The sequence below is a fragment of the Nomascus leucogenys genome, chromosome 7b, assembly GCF_006542625.1.
Source record: "Nomascus leucogenys isolate Asia chromosome 7b, Asia_NLE_v1, whole genome shotgun sequence".
Lineage (NCBI taxonomy): Eukaryota > Metazoa > Chordata > Mammalia > Primates > Hylobatidae > Nomascus > Nomascus leucogenys.
In genome coordinates, this window is record NC_044387.1 from 8,623,922 (window position 1) to 8,642,191 (window position 18,270).

Consider the following 18,270-nt stretch of genomic DNA (forward strand, 5'->3'; position numbering starts at 1 on the left):
GTCTCGATCTCCTGACCTCGTGATCCGCCCACCTCTGCCTCCCAAAGTGCTGGGATTACAGGCATGAGCCACCACGCCCGGCCCATCTTATTACTTTCAATGTTCATTTCAATGCTGATGGAAGATCAATCTCAGGGTGAACATGTATGTAATGTACGCATCAAGGGGAATGGGGAAAAGATATTTTTGCCTGGCTGTATTTTACAAGTATACCTTCCTATCCAAATTATTAAATTATTCTTCAAATGAGACCATATGCCTTGACAAGATGCTGTTTTCTAGAACAATCTCTCTCTTTTTAAGTATAAATTTTAATAAAAGATACATCCCTTAAGACACGCATTCAAGAAACATTAACTGAGATCCTACTATGTGCCAGATACAAAAATAAATGCCTTCAAGAGGCACATGTTATGGTAGAAACCCTCTGTAAAAACATCTGTTGGGGCGCATGTGGTGGCTCACACCTGTAATCCCAGCACTTTGGGAGGCTAAGGCAGGAGGATCACCTGAAGTCAGGAGTTCAAGACCAGCCTGGCCTGGTAACATGGTGAAACCCCATTTCTCTAAAAATACAAAAGTTAGCCGGGCATGGCGGCAAGCACCTGTAATCCCAGCTATTTGGGAGGCTGAGGCAGGAGAATCGCTTGAATCCGAGAGGCAGAGTTTGCAGTAGCTGAGATCGTGCCATTGCGCTCCAGCCTGGGCGACAGACTAAGACTCCATCTCCAAAAAATAAATAAATAAATAATAAATCTGCCAGGACTGCATGCAAAGTGTTAGGATAAAAAGGGATACATGGTATGAGAGGAACCTGCTGGAATGTTGCTTAAAAAGCTGTTGTTGCTGTTTTTCAGTGCTATTTACTTCAGTGTATATGTGCATATGTATATATTTATATACAAAGTTTAAACATGATTTTTTTTTACTGGAAAATAACTTCATTAACACTGTGGCTCCCTTATTTTTCCTTTTAACACTTCTACTTTCACACACTGTGTTATATAATCTTCAAAATCACCCTGTGAGGTAGCCATTTCAAGCACTGTTTTAAGTGAGTTAATATATGTAAATCACCTGGGATAGATAGTGCCTGGCAGTAAGTGCTTGAAAAGTGGTGTTGGTGGTGGTTTTTACACAGGAAGAAAAGTCCAAGTCCAAAGAGGGAGTGACCTGCACACCATCTCAGGCAGGTGGGGGAGCGAGTAGCAGACAGAGATAGGAGCCTTACTCCCTCCTCTAAGCCCTGTGCTCTTTTCACAAGCACCCTGCTCCACAAGTTGCCCCAACCACCATAGGGAGGTGCTTCCTCCTAGGAGTTTCTCACTGGGGTTGCCCCACCTCCCAGCGGTTAGGCTCTACAATGCTGCAATCAACCAGAGTCCTGACCCATGCAAGAGCCCCACCCTTGCTTCAGCCAGGGACTCCAATCCTTGCCTAATGCTAAAACACAGACATCAGATTCTTGTCATCCCATATTTGAAAGGCTGTCTCTCTTATCCCATTTATTATTTTTAAATGCCTGCTCTTAAAAACAGACTTTGAAGGCCAGGCGCGGTGGCTCACGCCTGTAATTCCAGCACTTTGGGAGGCCACGGTGGGCGGATCATGAGGTCAAGAGATCGAGATCATCCTGGCTAACATGGTGAAACCCCGTCTCTACTAAAAAAATACAAAAAAAAAAAAATTAGCTGGGCATGGTGGCGGGCGCCTGTAGTCCCAGCTACTCGGGAAGCTGAGGCAGGAGAATGGCATGAACCTGGGAGGTGGAGCTTGCAGTGAGCCGAGTTCGTGCCACTGCACTCCAGTCTGGGTGACAGAGCGAGACTCCGTCTCAAAAAAAAAAAATAAATAAATAAATAAATAAATCAAACAGACTTTGAGAACAACAATCAAGAAGAAAAACTGAGCAAATTAGTAGTAATAATAAAAAAAAGTACAGGAATTAACATTTGCTGAGCTCTTACTATGTGTCAGCAATTAAACACTTTACATAAATTTCATTTAATCTCAATGACACTTTGAGGTAGATGCCATTATCATCTCCACTTTACAGGTAAGGAAAATGAGGCACTCAGAGGCTAAGTAACTTGTCTAATGTCACCCAGTCAGCAGGTGGTGGAGCTGGGATTTAAAGTCAAGCTCTTAGCTACCACATAAGATGCTTTGGTTCTATTATCACACGGATATCACCAAAGAGAGCCTGGCATTGGATAGGTGCTCAGTAAGTGCTTCATTCACGAAAGAGTAGAGTGAATGCCCCAAGCTCAGAGAGAGAAGGATGTGTCATCCCAGGTCTTTCCTGTATTTCCCAGCTCTTCACCTGCTGCTGCCCTGGCATCAGACTGTTCCCTCTTTCACTCTCTTTTAGCAGGAGACTACAAAATTGAGCGAGATGCAGAGTGAGACTCCAAGGAATTGATCCTGCATGACCCTGTTCTGCAAAAGGAGGCCCTCACATTTCACGACAGGTGACCCACTGCCAACAAAATCAGGCACAAGCCAGGCACAAGCCACTTCACCTGAACTGTCCTCCTCCTGGGGGCAGAGTCTACAAAGCAAGAGATCTCAACCGTTTTCAGCCCTTAAACCATTCAGGCAAAAATGAAAGACCCCAACATCCCACCATCTTACCCTTCCATTCATTACCATGCCCCCAAATCTCCCTAAAACTAAAGAGAAAAAGAATACTTGCAAAGCAGATTATCAAATCACGCTACAAATACAAACATCCACTCAAATTTGCATATGCTGTGTACTCTGGGCTGGGAGCTGGAGGATCCTATGTGCCTTGTGTGGAACTCCGCACAGAGCAAAGTCTGAAAAGTATTGGTTTTCTTCCCACCTCCCATGCTCACAGAGAAAACGGAGAAACCTAACCAACTCCATAAACTGCGACAAGGGCAAGAACAGACGTGCCACACAAAGAAAGGGCTGTCAGAGAGCAGAGAAAGGACTGATCCATCCTGGCAGGCAGTGAAAACCGAGCTTAAAGGATGAAAACGATTTATAAATTAGAGAGAGGGAAGGAATTGTATTCCAGGCAAAGGAAATAGTTTGAGCAAAACCACATCATCAGGAAATGTCCTGCCAGCTGCTGAAGTAGAGACAGGACGGTGCAAAATGGAGAGAGATGGAGCTGCCTGTGAAAGGCCTGACTTAATGCTACCATATATATTTGGCTGCAGAAACTGCTTTTATTTCAGAGGCAAGGAGAGGCACAGAATACATGGTGGGCATTTGCCACTTCTGTTCCATTTGTCCATCATCAGACCCGACCCTCCCATTAGCACCCTGATCTTCCTTTGGAGAATCCCCATTGGGCAGTCCTCATGTGAGGGAAGGTTTCCTGCCAGTCCGCTCTGATTAATGCATCCTCCCACTAAGAGTGCGACCGTTGAGGGAACGACCCAGGAAAGCAGAGACAATATACAGATCATGAAGGCAGAGGAGTACTAAGCAGGAGCCTCCTTGGTTCTGGCCCATTTTCCAAATTGGCTCTCCAGCTTTTCTAGTCACTCCAAGCACCACCCTTCTAACAAATCCTTTTCTGTTTAAGCTAGATAGAAGCGGTTTCTGCTGCTTATCACCAAGAATCCTGACTGATAAAGAACACACTGAAGCAAGGAGGCACCTGACCAAAACCCTGTTTGAGGAAGATAACAAAGAGCACAGTTATCAAGAGTGTGGTCTACAAAAAACCCAGACACTCGAGCACCAGCACTGGTCAAGCCCTTCAAAATGGCTGTTCACTCAGCCTGGAACACAGCTGCTCTCTCCTTCCACCCCTTTAAGACCTCAGCTTATCCCTGAGAAGGCTTCTCTGATCCTGCCCCCTCCACTAGTTAGGTGTTCCTGTTGGACAACATCCCAGACCTTCCAGATTCAGATCTTTGGGGGTATACCCTGGGAGTTCATAGACACATTCAAGTTTGAGAACCTCTGTCCTAGGCGGTACTCTGACACACATATTCCTAGAGCATGCCAAATTATTCCCAACTTTGTCTAATTCTATCTAAATAAACACCATGCCTGCTCTTTTACCTTCTAAAATCCTATTTACTCATTCTTCACAACTCAGCCCAAATGCCAAAGTCCTTGTGAAGATTTTTCTAATTCCCTTCCTCAGTCCTCCAAGGATTTAGAGTTGTTCCTCTGTTATAGCCTCTGCTGTATTTTCCCACGTATTATGACTGGATGTTTACATGTTAGCTCCCTGAAAGCAGAGGCCATTTCATTCATCTCTAACACCTTCTAGCACTGTGCTATGAATACAGTGGATACTCATTCATGTTGAAACGCAGCAAGGATTTTTTAAAAACAACTTTTGACCAGAGAAGGGGCTCCTAGACAGACAGGCTTCCTGAATCAGGGCATCTCCCACCTCATTTTCATAGGACAGCGAAGAATATGGAATCCCACATCAGAAAATCCAAGTTCATTCCACGTCATCGGCACAGGAAGCATTGGCAAATCATCTAATTTCTCTGTCTCAGTGCCTTCATCTATGTCCATGGAAAATGGGCATAAAAATCAAGCCTTGGCCAGGTGCAGTGGCTCACACCTGTAATCCCAGCACTTTGGGAGGCCAAGGCAGGTGGATCACGAGGTAAGGAGTTCAAGACCAGCATGGCCAACATGTTGAAACCTCATCTTTACTAAAAATATAAAAATTAGCCTGGCGTAGTGGCACACACCTGTAATCCCAGCTACTTGGGATTACAGGAGACAGGAGAATTGCTTGAACCCAGGAGGCGGAGGTCGCAGTGAGCAGAGATCGCGCCACTGCACCCTAGCCTGGGCGACAGAGCAAGATTCTTGCGGGGGTGGGGGTGGGTGGAAATCAAGCCTCAATCTTATAGCACTTATTAGGAAGACAAATGTATCAGGAGGACTTGGGTAAAGTGTAAGGTCTCACAGGAACGTTAGCACCTGGGAAGAAGCATGATTTCCTTTCACAGCTGTGGGATGGAGAGGGCTTAAGCTGGGCAGACACCAGGTTAGCAAAGCAGTTCCATATCTGGTTCAGCAGCTTGAAATTTCATCACTGTTCCAAACCAGATCCTGAACCCAACAGACCTGTTCCACAGGGCCAGGTGGAGGAGCAAGCTTGTAAGGGACATTTAGATACATATTCATTAGCAATTATCAAGGCCTGAGATATGCAGAAATTTTCTAGTTTGCAAGCCCTTCAATAGTTTAGGATTAATTTCTAAACAAAGTTCCCCAGGGAGCCTTACCTTAAGGCACAGGCTCTGGGATTCTGCTACTCTAAAAAATTCCATCATGTCAACAAAGTTTAACCCTTGATTTTGTGGTCACTTGCACCACACTCTGTGACTGCTCCTCTGTGTCCCACTACCACACCTACAAAAGCCATTTCAAAAGGAAAAAATAAACATTTCCAAACATATTCTAAAAACAGGTCCCCTAGTCCTACATCAATGCGCAAACTGAAGTTCATTCAGTTCCTCATTCATCTTTAAATAGAGCCAAAACAGGTTAGGTCCTGTCCTCTTCCTTTTTTGTACCTTAGCTACATCATAGGTGCCGCAAGAACTAAGTGAGCTAAGGTACCCAATCCCCACCTTACAGAGGAAATTAAGGATCAGAAAGTACCCTAGGACCCAGGGGAAGTCACTTTAAGTGTCCAGCATAGAGCAGACATTTTTTTAATTTAAAAAACATATATACATATACATATATATGTGTGTGTGTATGTGTGTGTGTATATATATATATATATATATTTTTTTTTTTTTTGAGACAGGGTCTCACTCTGTTGACGAGGCTGAAGTGCAGTGGTGTGATCGTGACTCACTGCATCTTCAGCCTCTTAGGCTCAAGTGATCTTCCCACCTCAGCCTCCTAAGTAGTTGGGACTACAGGCTGGTGCCACCAAGCCTGGCTAATTTTTCTATTTTTTTTTTTTTTTTTTTACAGAAATGGGGTCTCACTATGTTGTCCAGGTATGTTGCCCAGGCTAGTCTCAAACTCCTGGGCTCAAGGGATCCTCTCATCTTGGCCTCCCACAGTGCTAGGATTTCAGGTATGAGCTACTGCGCCTGGCCAGACACTTCTTGATAAACACATGTTGAATAAATAGCTTCAAAGCACACCACACCACCTGGTATTTGCAACTTCAAAGCCTGCTTACATCAGACAGGGCATGGGGTAGAGGAAAAATACATGGGTTTTGGAGTTGCACATGTTTGGATTTAGGCCACTATTCCATCACTTACAAGCTATGTGATCTAGGCCTCAGTTTCTTCACCTGTAGCATACCACAGAATTGAAGAAAGATTACATGAAAAAACGTATTATGAGACGAATGTAGGTTAAGGCATGGAACAGTGCCTGGCACCCAAGGCCATACACATTCTGTACAAGGACCTTGTTTATTTGCCAACACTGAACCTGGAGCCCAGTACAAAACAGGCCTGCATAAAGTTCTGAACTACACAGTGGGTGCTGCCTACACAGTGATTTCAAAACCTGGTGAACGATCAAAAAGTAGAGGTGACTACGGAAACAGTCAATAACTAATAAAGAACATGATGAGTCATGTTCACTTAGAGAACATCAATGCATCTCAATGTATCTATCTGGGATCAAGATGAAATGATCTTGTATCCATTATCAAGTCATGTGTTACTTGACAACAGGATTCATTCTGAGAAATGTGTCATTAGGCAACTGCTTCATTGTGCAAACATCACAGAGTATACTTACACACACCTAGATGGTATGGCAATAGCTCCATTATAATCTTATCTTTTCTTTTTTTGAGACGGCCGTCTCGCTCTGGCATCCAAGCTAGAATGCAGTGGTGTGATTTCGGCTCACTGCAATCTCCACCTCCTGGGTTCAAGAGATTCTCTTGCCTCAGCCTCCCGAGTAGCTGGGATTACAGGCTCATGCCACCACGCCCGGCTAATTTTTTGTATTGTTTAGTCGAGACAGGGTTTCACCATGTTAGCCAGGATGGTCTTGATCTCCTGACCTCATGATTCACCCGGCTCGGCCTCCCCAAGTGCTTGGATTATAGGCATGAGCCACCATGACCGGCCCCTCTTATGTTTTACCTAACTGGATTCTTGCGACAACTGTCGGAGACAGCACCACCCTGGCTTTGATCCAACAATCCCACTCTGGTAACTGCTCCTGCATCTACACTTGCACATGTGTGAAAGGAAGAATTTACAAAGCTATTCACTGCAGCATTTGTTTTTAATAGCAAAAGACTGAAAATATCTTCAGATGCCCATCAAAAAAGGACTGGATGAATAAATTACAGGGCATCATCAAATGGAAAACCATGCAGCAGTGAAAAAGTCTGGGATGATCTATAAGATACACTGGTAAGTGGAAAGGAAAAGGCAAGGCACAGAAGAACAGGACTTATATAGCATGCTACCTTTTTCAGTCAAAAAGGAAAGCAAAGCAAAAACTAAAATCAATATTTGTTATTAGCTTCTTTTGTAATAACAAATACATTTTGAAGCAGGTAAAAGAAACTAAAAATTTAATTACTTGTGAGGGAGCGGTGGGACTAAGCAGATAGTGGGTAGGGCCGGGAGCAAGACTTTTCATAGTACCCTTTTACGTATTTTGATTCATATGAATGTACTATCTTTTAAAAAAATAAAAATATTTTCCAAGTTGTAATTCCCAATCACCACTGTAATTTGCAGCACTGGAAATGTTTTTAAAATGAAAAGGCTACAGCTGGCAGTGTGTTACCCAGCTCAACTTGAAGACTCCTCTTTGGAAGATACATGCCCATGAACAAACTCCCAAGTGACTTGTTCACAAGTATTCAGAACAACAGTGCTTATGTTAAGAAAAAATTGCAAATGATGAAAATGTTCAACAGGTACACAGGTATGCAAGGGTATGCCTATTCAGATGGATCACATTAGATTATATGGCTATTACACCTCAACTACTTCAACATACAGCAATCCCTATGTGAAAACACTGTGATATGTATGCAGATAAGCAATGTTCAGACAAGAATCTAGAAGGATATGGACAATTTGATATTCGCAAAGTTCTAATTGAATAAAACTGCATGATAATTTCCTTTTTTTAATTACAAATTTGAGGAGAGAAATGATCTAGTTGAGAAAGAAGCAAAAATATATATTTTTTAAAATGCCAAGATATTAACTGAATATGAAAGCTACATAAAAGCCTGTTCAATGAGAGGCAAGCAGCATTCAAGAACATTAGGCCAAAGGCCTGGGTGTGAATGTGGGGAATGTTTGTCAAGGGCGAGGCCAAATAGACAGAGGAGGGAGGAGAAACCCAAAGGGACTCTAGTGTCGTGATCTGAGCAACCCCCAAAACATATCCCAGGAAAAGTAACTGGATGAGACCAGGAGATAAAAATGGGAGGAAAATAAATAAGCTGTGGACAACAGCAGCTCTTTCAACCCAAACGTTAGCAGCCCTCATATATACTTCAGTGTCAAAACACACCTTGTGTCTTTAAAAAGGTACAAAAGGGATGAAAAGCATCTGTGCTTCACCTCACTGAGCAGTTTTTCCAAAGCATCCCTCCCTGGAGAAATGTGAAGTCAGTTTCCACTCTTCTCCCACCTTTACCTCCTAGGGATGTGCTGACCACTACCATCCCCAACACTCACTCGTAGCTCAGCCAGTTGGCCACTCCAACTTTCCCAATGGTGTGAACACCCAGACTGAACTTGAGGTGCTTTCCTTTCCTCATTAGACACACCTTTACAGAGTGCCTATTCAGTGCCAGGTACTGCAGGGTACTCTGCCAAAGATGAAACTGGGTGTCTGCAGAGAGAAGCAAGCAGAGGCCCAAATCAGTGCCATGGAAAGGTTCGGTTACTGGAAGTTCCTCTGCAGGCTCAGGTGACAAGGAGGCTGATGACAGGGGGACTGCATGAATTCAGGTATCAGAAACAGTCAGCTCTCCAGAGCCCCAACAAGTAGGGACAGTGACTGTCGGCCCAGTCACATCAAGGCACGTTGTCATGGAATTCAGAACATAAAGACAGGATCCTAAAAGCTTCCAGAGAAGAAAACAGGTTATACACAAAGGATCAAGAATGGAAATGGCATCAGATTTCTCTACTAGAAGCAAGAAGATAATCAGACAATGCCTTCAAAATTCTGACATAAAACTCTGTCCAACCTAAAATTCTAAACTCAGCCAAACTACCAAATTGGAATGAGGTTAGTATAAAGATGTTTTTAGACAGGCAAGGCCTCAAAGAGTTACCTACAATGTACTCTTTCTCAGGAAGCCACTGGAGGATGTACTCCACTAAAATAAGTGAGTAAAAAAACAAGAACTGGGAAAGAAGAGCTTCAACATTGCCCCCAAGGGTGATGGTTAGGGGTTGTCCCCACATAAGTGAAGGGAGAGCAGACCTAAACCATAGCCATCAGACGGGGCAGGAAAGAAAGGAATTGACCACCACGTTGAAAGTTTCCGTCACAAGATTTACGGCGAATTACTTACAGGAACATAGAAACTAAGCATGTGGGTCAGGCGCGGTGGCTCACGTCTGTAATCCCAGAACTTTGGGAGGCCGATTCGGGTGGATCACAAGGTCAGGAGTTCAAGACCAGCCTGGCCAAGACGGTGAAACCCCGTCTCTACTAAAAATACAAAAAATTAGCTGGGCGTGGCGGCGGGTGCCTGTAATCTCAGCTACTTGGGAGGCTGAGGCAGAGAATTGCCTTAACCCAGGAGGCAGAGGATGCAGTGAGCTGAGACTGCACCACTGCATTCCAGCCTGGGCGACAGAGTGAGACTCCGTCTCAAAAAAAAAAAAAGAAAGAAACTAAGCATGTGAATAAATGGGACTATTTATTATAAGCTCTTGGAAAACATAAACAACAAAAAATGTAAAAGATCTACTCAAGAGAAATGAACATATATGTCCACACAGCAACTTGTACACAAAAGTTTGCAGCAGCTTCATTCATAATGTAGACAGAGTGGAAACGGCCCAAATGTCCACCAACTGAGGAGTAGATAAAACAGAATGCAGTATGTCCATGCAATGGAACACTACACTGCAACATGATGAACCTAAGCAATATTATGCTACCTGTCTGATTCCATTTATGAGTTGTCCAGAATAGGCAAACTCATCAAGACAGAAAGTAGATCAGCTCATTGAAAAAATTATTCTACTTTCTCCAAAGAGAACTACTTGCCTCCACTTGCCCATCTCCCACTCACCCCTGCTTCCTTTCTGCCTTGGATTCCCTCATCTGACTGTTCTGGCAAAGTTCGGCCTCCTAATACCAAGTCCCATGACTCCGTGCATGCTTGTCATCCTTGCTGTTCTCTGTGGCATTGTCTCCACCATCTACAGACTACTCCTTGAAAAGCTAACACTTTCCTAACCTTGAATCTCCCAGTTCTCTCCTCTTGACTCAACAGTGACTCTCTTCAATCTCCATCCCAGTTTTACCTTCTCCTAAGTATCTACATCTCATTTCCTACTCATGACCCCTAGGCACCCCAATTTCAGCACAATTAAGACAAATTTTCATCATTTCCCCTAATCAGCTCTTTCTGCTGACTCCTAACTCCCCCAATGCTCCAGACTCAAAGTCTTAACGGGATCTTAGAATTCTCCCTCTGCTCTGCCTTCAGGGACAAGCCTTCAATGAGGACATGTCCTGTCACATCCCCAACACTCACTCCTTGCTCACCCAGTTGGCCACTCCAACCTTCCCAATGGTGTGAACACTCAGACCGAATTTGAGGTGCTTTCCTTTCCTCATCAGACACACCTTTCAGAATACCTATTCAGTGCCAGGTAATGCAGGGTACTCTGTCAAACTGGGTGTCTGCAGGGAGAAGCAAGCAGAGGCCCAAGTCAGTGCCATGGAAAGGTATTTGAATGAGGGCCACTTCCCATCCAAATTTGTCACGCTTCATCACCTCACACCTGGATGGCTACAGTTTCCTAATTGGCCTCCCTGCCTCCAATCTTCCTTGTCTATCACCACAGTTCAATTTTCTTTTTCTTTTCTTTTTGAGACAAGGTCTTGCTCTGTCACCTAGGCTGGAGTACACTGGCACAATCTGGGTTCACTGCAACCTCTGCCTCCCAGGTTCAAGCGATTCTCCTGCCTCAGCTTCCCAAGTAGCTGGGATTACAGATGCCCACCACCATGCCCGGCTAATTTTTGTATCTTTAGTAGAGATGGGGTTTCACCATGTTGGCCAGGCTGGTCTCGAACTCCTGACCTCGGGTGATCCACCCTCCTCGGCCTCCCAAAATGCTAGGATTACAGGCATGAGCCACCGAGCCCAGCCCACAGTTCAATTTTCTTAAAAACCCATGATTAATGTGTCACCCCCTACTTGAAAATCTTCAACAATTCTCTCCCTATATTCCATAAAACACCTTGCATCTACAATACAATTTAGCTCCACCTCACCTCTCAGATCTCATCTTCTACTGTTTCCTCACACACACTATATTCCAAGAAATCTCTAGTAACCTTTCATTTCCAAAGGCAGCTTGTTCTAACTCCTCCCACATACTTGTCAGGCTGCTCCTGCCACCCATCTATTTGGACCCAGCAAAAAGGTCACCTCCATGACGGTTCCTTTCCTGATCCCAGTGGAAGAGGATCCCACCTTGCTGCCCTTCCAGAACACCTGGTGTGTAACGGCGCATGAGGCCCTTTCTCAAAATAGAGATATACAATACAAAATGAAATGGTAGGCTTACTCTATTATGGGAAACCTGGGGGCCTGGGACAATAGGACGTTCTGCAGTAGTACAAGACCCCAGAGATCAACTAGCACACATGCTTTATTAGGTGCCTATAGTATGTTTTCTTTTTTTTTTTAAATGAGCCAACATATAAAAATCTGGCTATTTCTTCTTTTTTTTGAGACAGAGTCTTGCTCTTGTTGCCCAGGCTGGAGTGCAATGGCACGATCTCGGCTCACTGCAACCTCTGCCTCCCGGGTTCAAGCAATTCTCCTGCCTTAGCCTCCTGAGTAGCTGGAATTACAGGCATGCGCCACCACGCCTGGCTAATTTTGTATTTTTAGTAGAGACGGGGTTTCTCCATGTTGGTCAGGCTGGTCTTGAACTCCCAACCTCAGGTGATCCACCCATCTAGGCCTCCCAAAGTGCTGGGATTATAGGTGTGAGCCACCATGTCCAGTATTTTTTTCTTTTTTTTTTTAGATGTAGTCTCATTCTGTTGCCTAGGCTGGAGTGCAGTGGCATGATCTCAGCTTACTGCAACCTCTGCCTCCCAGGTTCAAGTGATTCTCCTGTCTCTGCCTCCCGGGTAGCTGGGAACACAGGTGTGTACCACCATGCCCGGCTAATTTTTGTATTTTTAGTAGAGATGGGGTTTCACCGTATTGGCTAGGCTGGTCTTGAACTCCTGACCTTGTGATCCACCCACCTCAGCCTCCCAAAGTGTTGGGATTACAGGCATGAGCCACTGTGCCCAGCCAAAAATCTGGGTATTTCAAATAAAAATTCAGACTTGGGCATCTCTAGAAAAACAGACACTGATACCTCTTGTCCAAGAAGCCTCCCTGGACTTCCGAATCTAAGTAGGCTAGCCCAGTCACACTCTATACTATGGCCCAATTTTATTTTGTTCACAGTGCCCTGCCTAAACTGTTCATTTATTTTACTCAACTTGTATTTCCTCCATCAAGAATGTTAGCTTCCTGAGAGAGAAGACACATCATCTGTCTTGCTCAAGTTATCCTTTGTCCATCATGAATACTTAGAAGCCATTCAAGAGATGTGTTGAATGAGTAAATGAATGTGGCCTCCCTGAGCCCATATCCTTGAAGGGTACCAATGGCGTGGAACACAGCAGACATTTTGGAATGGATCCTTGCCTGCCTGCACCTCCTGGACGCTCTCTAGGTTGCATCTACCCCTTATCCCCACCATACATACACAAAGGAAGTAAATGTACTCACCCTGCCTCTCCCCTTCCTCACCTGACCGGCTCCTAGAAGCATCCAGGCTGGCTATCCTTGATCTAATCCAACTCCAAACCATGTCCAGGACAATTAGTATCCTGCCCAGCCCAAGATCACTGGATCACTCAGGCATTCCACAAATATTTAATGGGCACTCTCACTGTGCCAGGCACTGTTCGAGGTTCAAAGAATTCAGTGGGAATGAAACGAAGGTCCCTGCCTCAAGGAGCTAACGTTCAGTAAGGGGAACACAGGGGTGAGAATCAAGGGATAATTTTATCTTCAGACCACTGAACTTCAGCCTGCCCAACTCTTTTTGTCCTCTAAGGCCCAGGTCAAGAGCTACCTCTTTGGTGTGGTCTTCCTGGTAAGCCAGCCTTTACCAAGCTACCCTCACTGCTGACTTTCACTTGTTGCGCTGTGCAATTTTAAGCTGTTCCATACTGGCACTAGAGTTTCTCATCTCAAGCTCCATGAAGCCATAAAATTCTATGCTATCTTTCATGATTCCTTACAGCTCAGAAACCACAGCCAGCACTTGAATACTTGTTGATCAACTGAAGACATGGAACCACTTTTCCCAAACCTGGCCCCTAGGTCTCCTGTGACAAAACAGCCACACCTCTTCCTTGTGCGGTACACAACTATTTTGAGAAAAAGCCTTATGCACTATTATAAACCAGGTCTTCTGGAAGGACAGAGAAGTGGAATCTTCCACTGGGATCAAACCTAAGGGACCTAGGAAGCCAATGAACCACTGTGGTAGTTTCCAGAAGGTGGTAGTTTCCATTTTATTCAGAAATCTGTGGGGATAAAGACAGTATTAACCACTAGGTAATTTAAACTCATTACAAATTGAGACAGGGTTGGGTATAGTGGCTCATGCCAGTAATCCCAGCACTTTGGGAGGCCAAGACAGGAGGACTGCATGTGCCCGGAAATTCAAGACTAGCCTGGGCAACACAGTGAGACTGGCCCTACTATATATATATATAAATTAGCTAGGTGTGGTGGCACATGCCTTAGTCCTAACTACTCGGGAAGCTGAGCTGGGAGGATTGCTTAAGCCCAAGAGTTCAAGGCTGCAGTGAGCTATGATTGTGCCACTGCACTCCAGCCTGGGCAACAGCCAGACACTGTCTCTAAAAAAAATTAGGTGGCTCGGCCAGGCGCGGTGGCTCATGCCTGTAATCTCAGCACTTTGGGAGGCCAAGGTGGGCAGATCACCTGAGGTTGGGAGTTCAAGACCAACCCAACCAATATGGAGAAACCCTGTCTCTACTAAAAATACAAAATTAGCCGGGCGTGGTGGCGCATGCCTGTAATCCCAGCTACTCAGGAGGCTGAGACAGGAGAATCGCTTGAACTCGGGAGGCGGAGGTTGCGGTGAGCCGAGATTGCGCCATTGCACTCCAGCCTGGGCAACAGTAGCAAAACTCCGTCTCGAAAAAAAAAAAACACACACAAAAAAAACATTTAGGTGGCTCACACCTGTAATCCTAGAGCACTTTGGGAGGCTGAGGCAGGAGGATCATTTGAGCCTAAGAGTTTATGCCTGGCAACATAGTGAGACCTCATCTCTACAAAATTCAAAAAATTCGCTGGGCGTGGTGGCATGTATCTGTGGTCCCAGCTACTTGGGAGGCTGGGGTGGGAGGATTGCTTGAGCCCAGAAGGTCAAGGCTGCAGTGAGCTGTGATTGTGCCACTGCATTCCAGGCTGGGTGACAGAATGAGACCCTGTCTCAAAAAATAACTAAATAAAAATTTAAATTTAAAAATTAGATAAAATAAGACAAATAGGAATTGATCATGGAATAGGAATGCAAAATGCACATGAATTTCTTTCTGTGCCCTTGCAGGTAGGCAGCTATAGACATACAGTACTTTCTACTGGCTGTGTAATTTTCAGTAAATTAATGAACCGCCCTGGGCCTCACTTTCAGGATGTGTGAGAGGGAGATGACTAGTATAACAGTTCTCTCTACCTGACAGAGTTGTTAGGAGGATTGAGAACATTAACGTGTATAACTGTTTAACACCGTCTGGCACAGAAGTTCTCAAAACGTGTTAGCTGCCCTTGCTATGTTCCCAACCCCCACCTACCCCATCCCCCATTTGTTAACCCATTTCTGTATTTAGAAGCACTTAGTAAAGAGTCTGTGGTTAGAACTGGGGCTTCAATTAAGGGTCTTATCACACTGCCCACATGACCAAAATGGAAATCAAGGACAAACCAAGGGGAGAAATATTACAAAAGCAAAATGGGAAAATGGCAAACAGATCCTTTTCAATTAGCTGCTGCATTTATCTCTTCCCCCAAAAGAGAATCTTCTGCTGCTTCTGTTTCTTCATCTGCACAACGGGGATGTAGCCATCACACATGCCTGCAAGGCTGTAGTGAGATCCTGGACATGAAAGCATTCTGAAAACTGGAAAGTACAATGCACCTGTGTTTCTGCCTAAGCTCTCTAAGGTGAGTGGCCTTAGATAAGTCAACATCTCCTGGCCTTGGCTTCTTTAATTACCGTATTAAAATAGGGGTAATAAGAATATCTCACAGGATTGTTGTGAGCAAGAAGTGAAATAATACAAAGCATTTTGGGGCCTAAACATAAGAGTGCAACTATCGAGTTAATAAGATTACCAGCCTAGTCAACTGGACTCTTTCTTGAAAGGACGGGTATAAAAAAACCAATACTGGCCCAGGAACTGCAAGAACTAGGCTCTAACCAGCTGGGTGACCTTGAGCAAGCCGCTGACCCTCTCCAAATCGTGGTTCCCGTGGTCGCAAAATTAGTATTTTAAGATTGGATCCCTGGGCTCCTACCAGCTCTTCCACTCCGCTGTTAAGGCGCTGGAACAAAGGCCACCCGCTCCCCAGCCCGTACCCGAGGGGCCACAACTCAAAATTCCTTCTGCTCAATTCCCTTTGCAGCGTGACAGCAGGAGCGCCCGGGTCTCCATCCCGGAGAGATGCGTCCACACTCCGCCGCCACTGCTCTCTTCATCAGCAACTTGCTTCTGCAGTCGCTACCCAAAGTTTCGCGGAGCACCCGGCAACCTAGCCGTCGGTCAATCTTGAGAAGCCCAGGGATTCGGGGCGCGGAGACTGGGGGCTGGGCCCCGGGAATCCCAAAGCCGGCCCCGCGGCCGGGCAGGGAGTGACAGGTGCGACGCGCGGTCGCGGGCGGCGGGAGAGCGGACCACGGAAACCGCGTGTGGGCGCGCGAGGGAGGCGGCGGCCACACGCTCTCCTTAGGCCGCACCCTGAGACGCCCCCGCGACGTCCCTGGCCCCGCGCTCTGGAACCCGCGACTCTCGCGCCGCTTTCGGCCCCGCGGCGCCCCAGATCCCACGGCCTCCCGGAGCTGCGCGGCTGGGCCGGGCTCACGCTCGCAGCGCCGGAAGGGTTGGGGACCTCCGGGGGGACCGTGCGCACGGGGTTCTTCCCGCGCGAGCCGGGGCTGTCGGGGGGTGGGCGCACGCGCACCCGGGCGCGCCGCCGTAACCCCTTCCTCCCCGCGCGGCCCCCGCATTCCCACCCACCCACCACTCACCGTCTATGTCCCCCAGGGTCAGCTCGTCGCCCAGCTCCGTGAGGGTCTCCATGGTCTCCAGACCGCCCAGCTCGCCGCTCTCGTCCATCGCCCGGCTCAGCGCAGAAGCCCCCCTGCCGTCTCGCTCAGGGAGACGCGGGGGCGGTGCCGTCGCCACCGCCCATGACACCCGACAACCTCCGCCCGGTATCGCCTCACCGACGGGTGCCACCCGCCGCCATGTTTGCGTTGCGCCCGGGCGCCGCACGGAAAAGGCGGGGCGGGATTCCCCCGCCCCAGCCCGCGCCCCCTGCGGCCCCGCCTCCAGGCCGCGCGCCCCCCTGTTTGTTGTCAATGGGACCAGGCTCATCTCAGCCAATGGGCGAGCGAGGCGGCGCGTGGGGTGATGGCGCGTCATCGATCAGCAGCTCAGATTTGCATAGTGAGGTCCCTCCCCCCGCGGCCTCGGAGCGAATGCCTGGAGTAACCGTACGGTCATCATCTTAACCTTCTCCGCCTTGTTTAAAGGAGCCGCTGCCTTCTCCGTTGGATCTGCGCCACACGCAAGTCCGTCCACTGGCCTGGGAGTGAAGGGTTAACAGGCCATCCTCCACCTGCGACCGCTGGCCGCCTCCAGCCCTGGCTGGGAGCACATTACGTCATCTTCCCAGCTGCCTACCCCCGCCCTGCCCGCCTGAGAAAGGCAGCGGAGTCAAACCTGGACCCCAGCGATCGGGACGGGAGTCCAGGTCATCCAAGTCCGGCTTCTCCCAGCCTCCTTACAAAGGCGGGCACGGAGGCTTGACAGGGTTGCAAATTGTCCCAGGGCGGTCAGGATTTTACGTCTTCTGCTTCGCATCCGCCGTGACCTCGCGCTTACTCCAGTGGTCCTCAATCTCTGGCACCTCGGAACCACTGAGGACCTGAAAACCACGCCAGTGCCCAGGCCCACCGACGGCCTCCTGAGAGGGGGGGCCCCCGGGCACGAGTTTTTTGAAAAAGTTCCACCGGGATTCTGAAGCGCAGCCCACCCACTTCTTCAAGCACCTCACTGCCCCATCTTGCAGCTGGTCGTGTTGTAAACTTCTAGGAATTTATCCTAAGGAATAAAAATTACAAGTGCTTAAAGAAGTGCTGTAACTAGGAAGAAGTGAGAATAAGGAAATAAATATGTAAATTACATCCACACGATGGAATACCATGGGACCATTAAAAATTACGCACACAAACGTATATTTATTAGCAAGAAAAGGCGTTCACAATATATGGATAAAAGGGAAAAGTAAGTTTCCTGCCAGTTTGTGAGAGGCAGCTGTTGCTTAGTGATCAATAATTAAGAACACACAGGCTGTGTGGAGGCAGACACATGGATCCACTAATTCACTGTGTGACCTTGGGCTGTTTAATTGTTCTAAGCCTCAGTTTCGTCATCTCTAAAATGGGGATAAAATAGCATCCCTCATAGCTGTGGTTAAGTGAGATTATTTGCACATTCAATTGACAATATTTATTGAACATGTCTGTGGCAGGGAAACAAATGGTTCATGCCCTCTGAGAGCTTCCAGTCTAGCAAAAAAAAATCAGAAATCCCACACCTATATTAAACATAAAAATAAATTACAGATGATGATACAAGTGATCAAGAAAAGGTAATGGATGTGATGAAACTAACAAGGGCCCTGACTTGTGCTGTCAAGAAGACTCCGAAGAAGTGACATTTAACATGAAACCTAAAATTATGAGAGAACTGCAGCTGTTATAG

The 18,270-nt window shown here is 46.6% G+C and overlaps 1 protein-coding gene across 1 annotated transcript in view; it reads right to left on the reverse strand.

Annotated features, from left to right (window-relative positions):
• SREBF2 (sterol regulatory element binding transcription factor 2) overlaps window positions 1-16,835 on the reverse strand; it is a 74,687-nt gene extending 57,852 nt beyond the window's left edge. Inside the window, exon 1 of the mRNA XM_030815456.1 lies at window positions 16,530-16,835. Coding sequence (XP_030671316.1) covers window positions 16,530-16,617 — 88 coding nt within the window. The 5' untranslated portion in view covers window positions 16,618-16,835. The remainder of the gene's footprint in view (window positions 1-16,529) is intronic.
• Window positions 16,836-18,270: the final 1,435 nt, after the last annotated feature.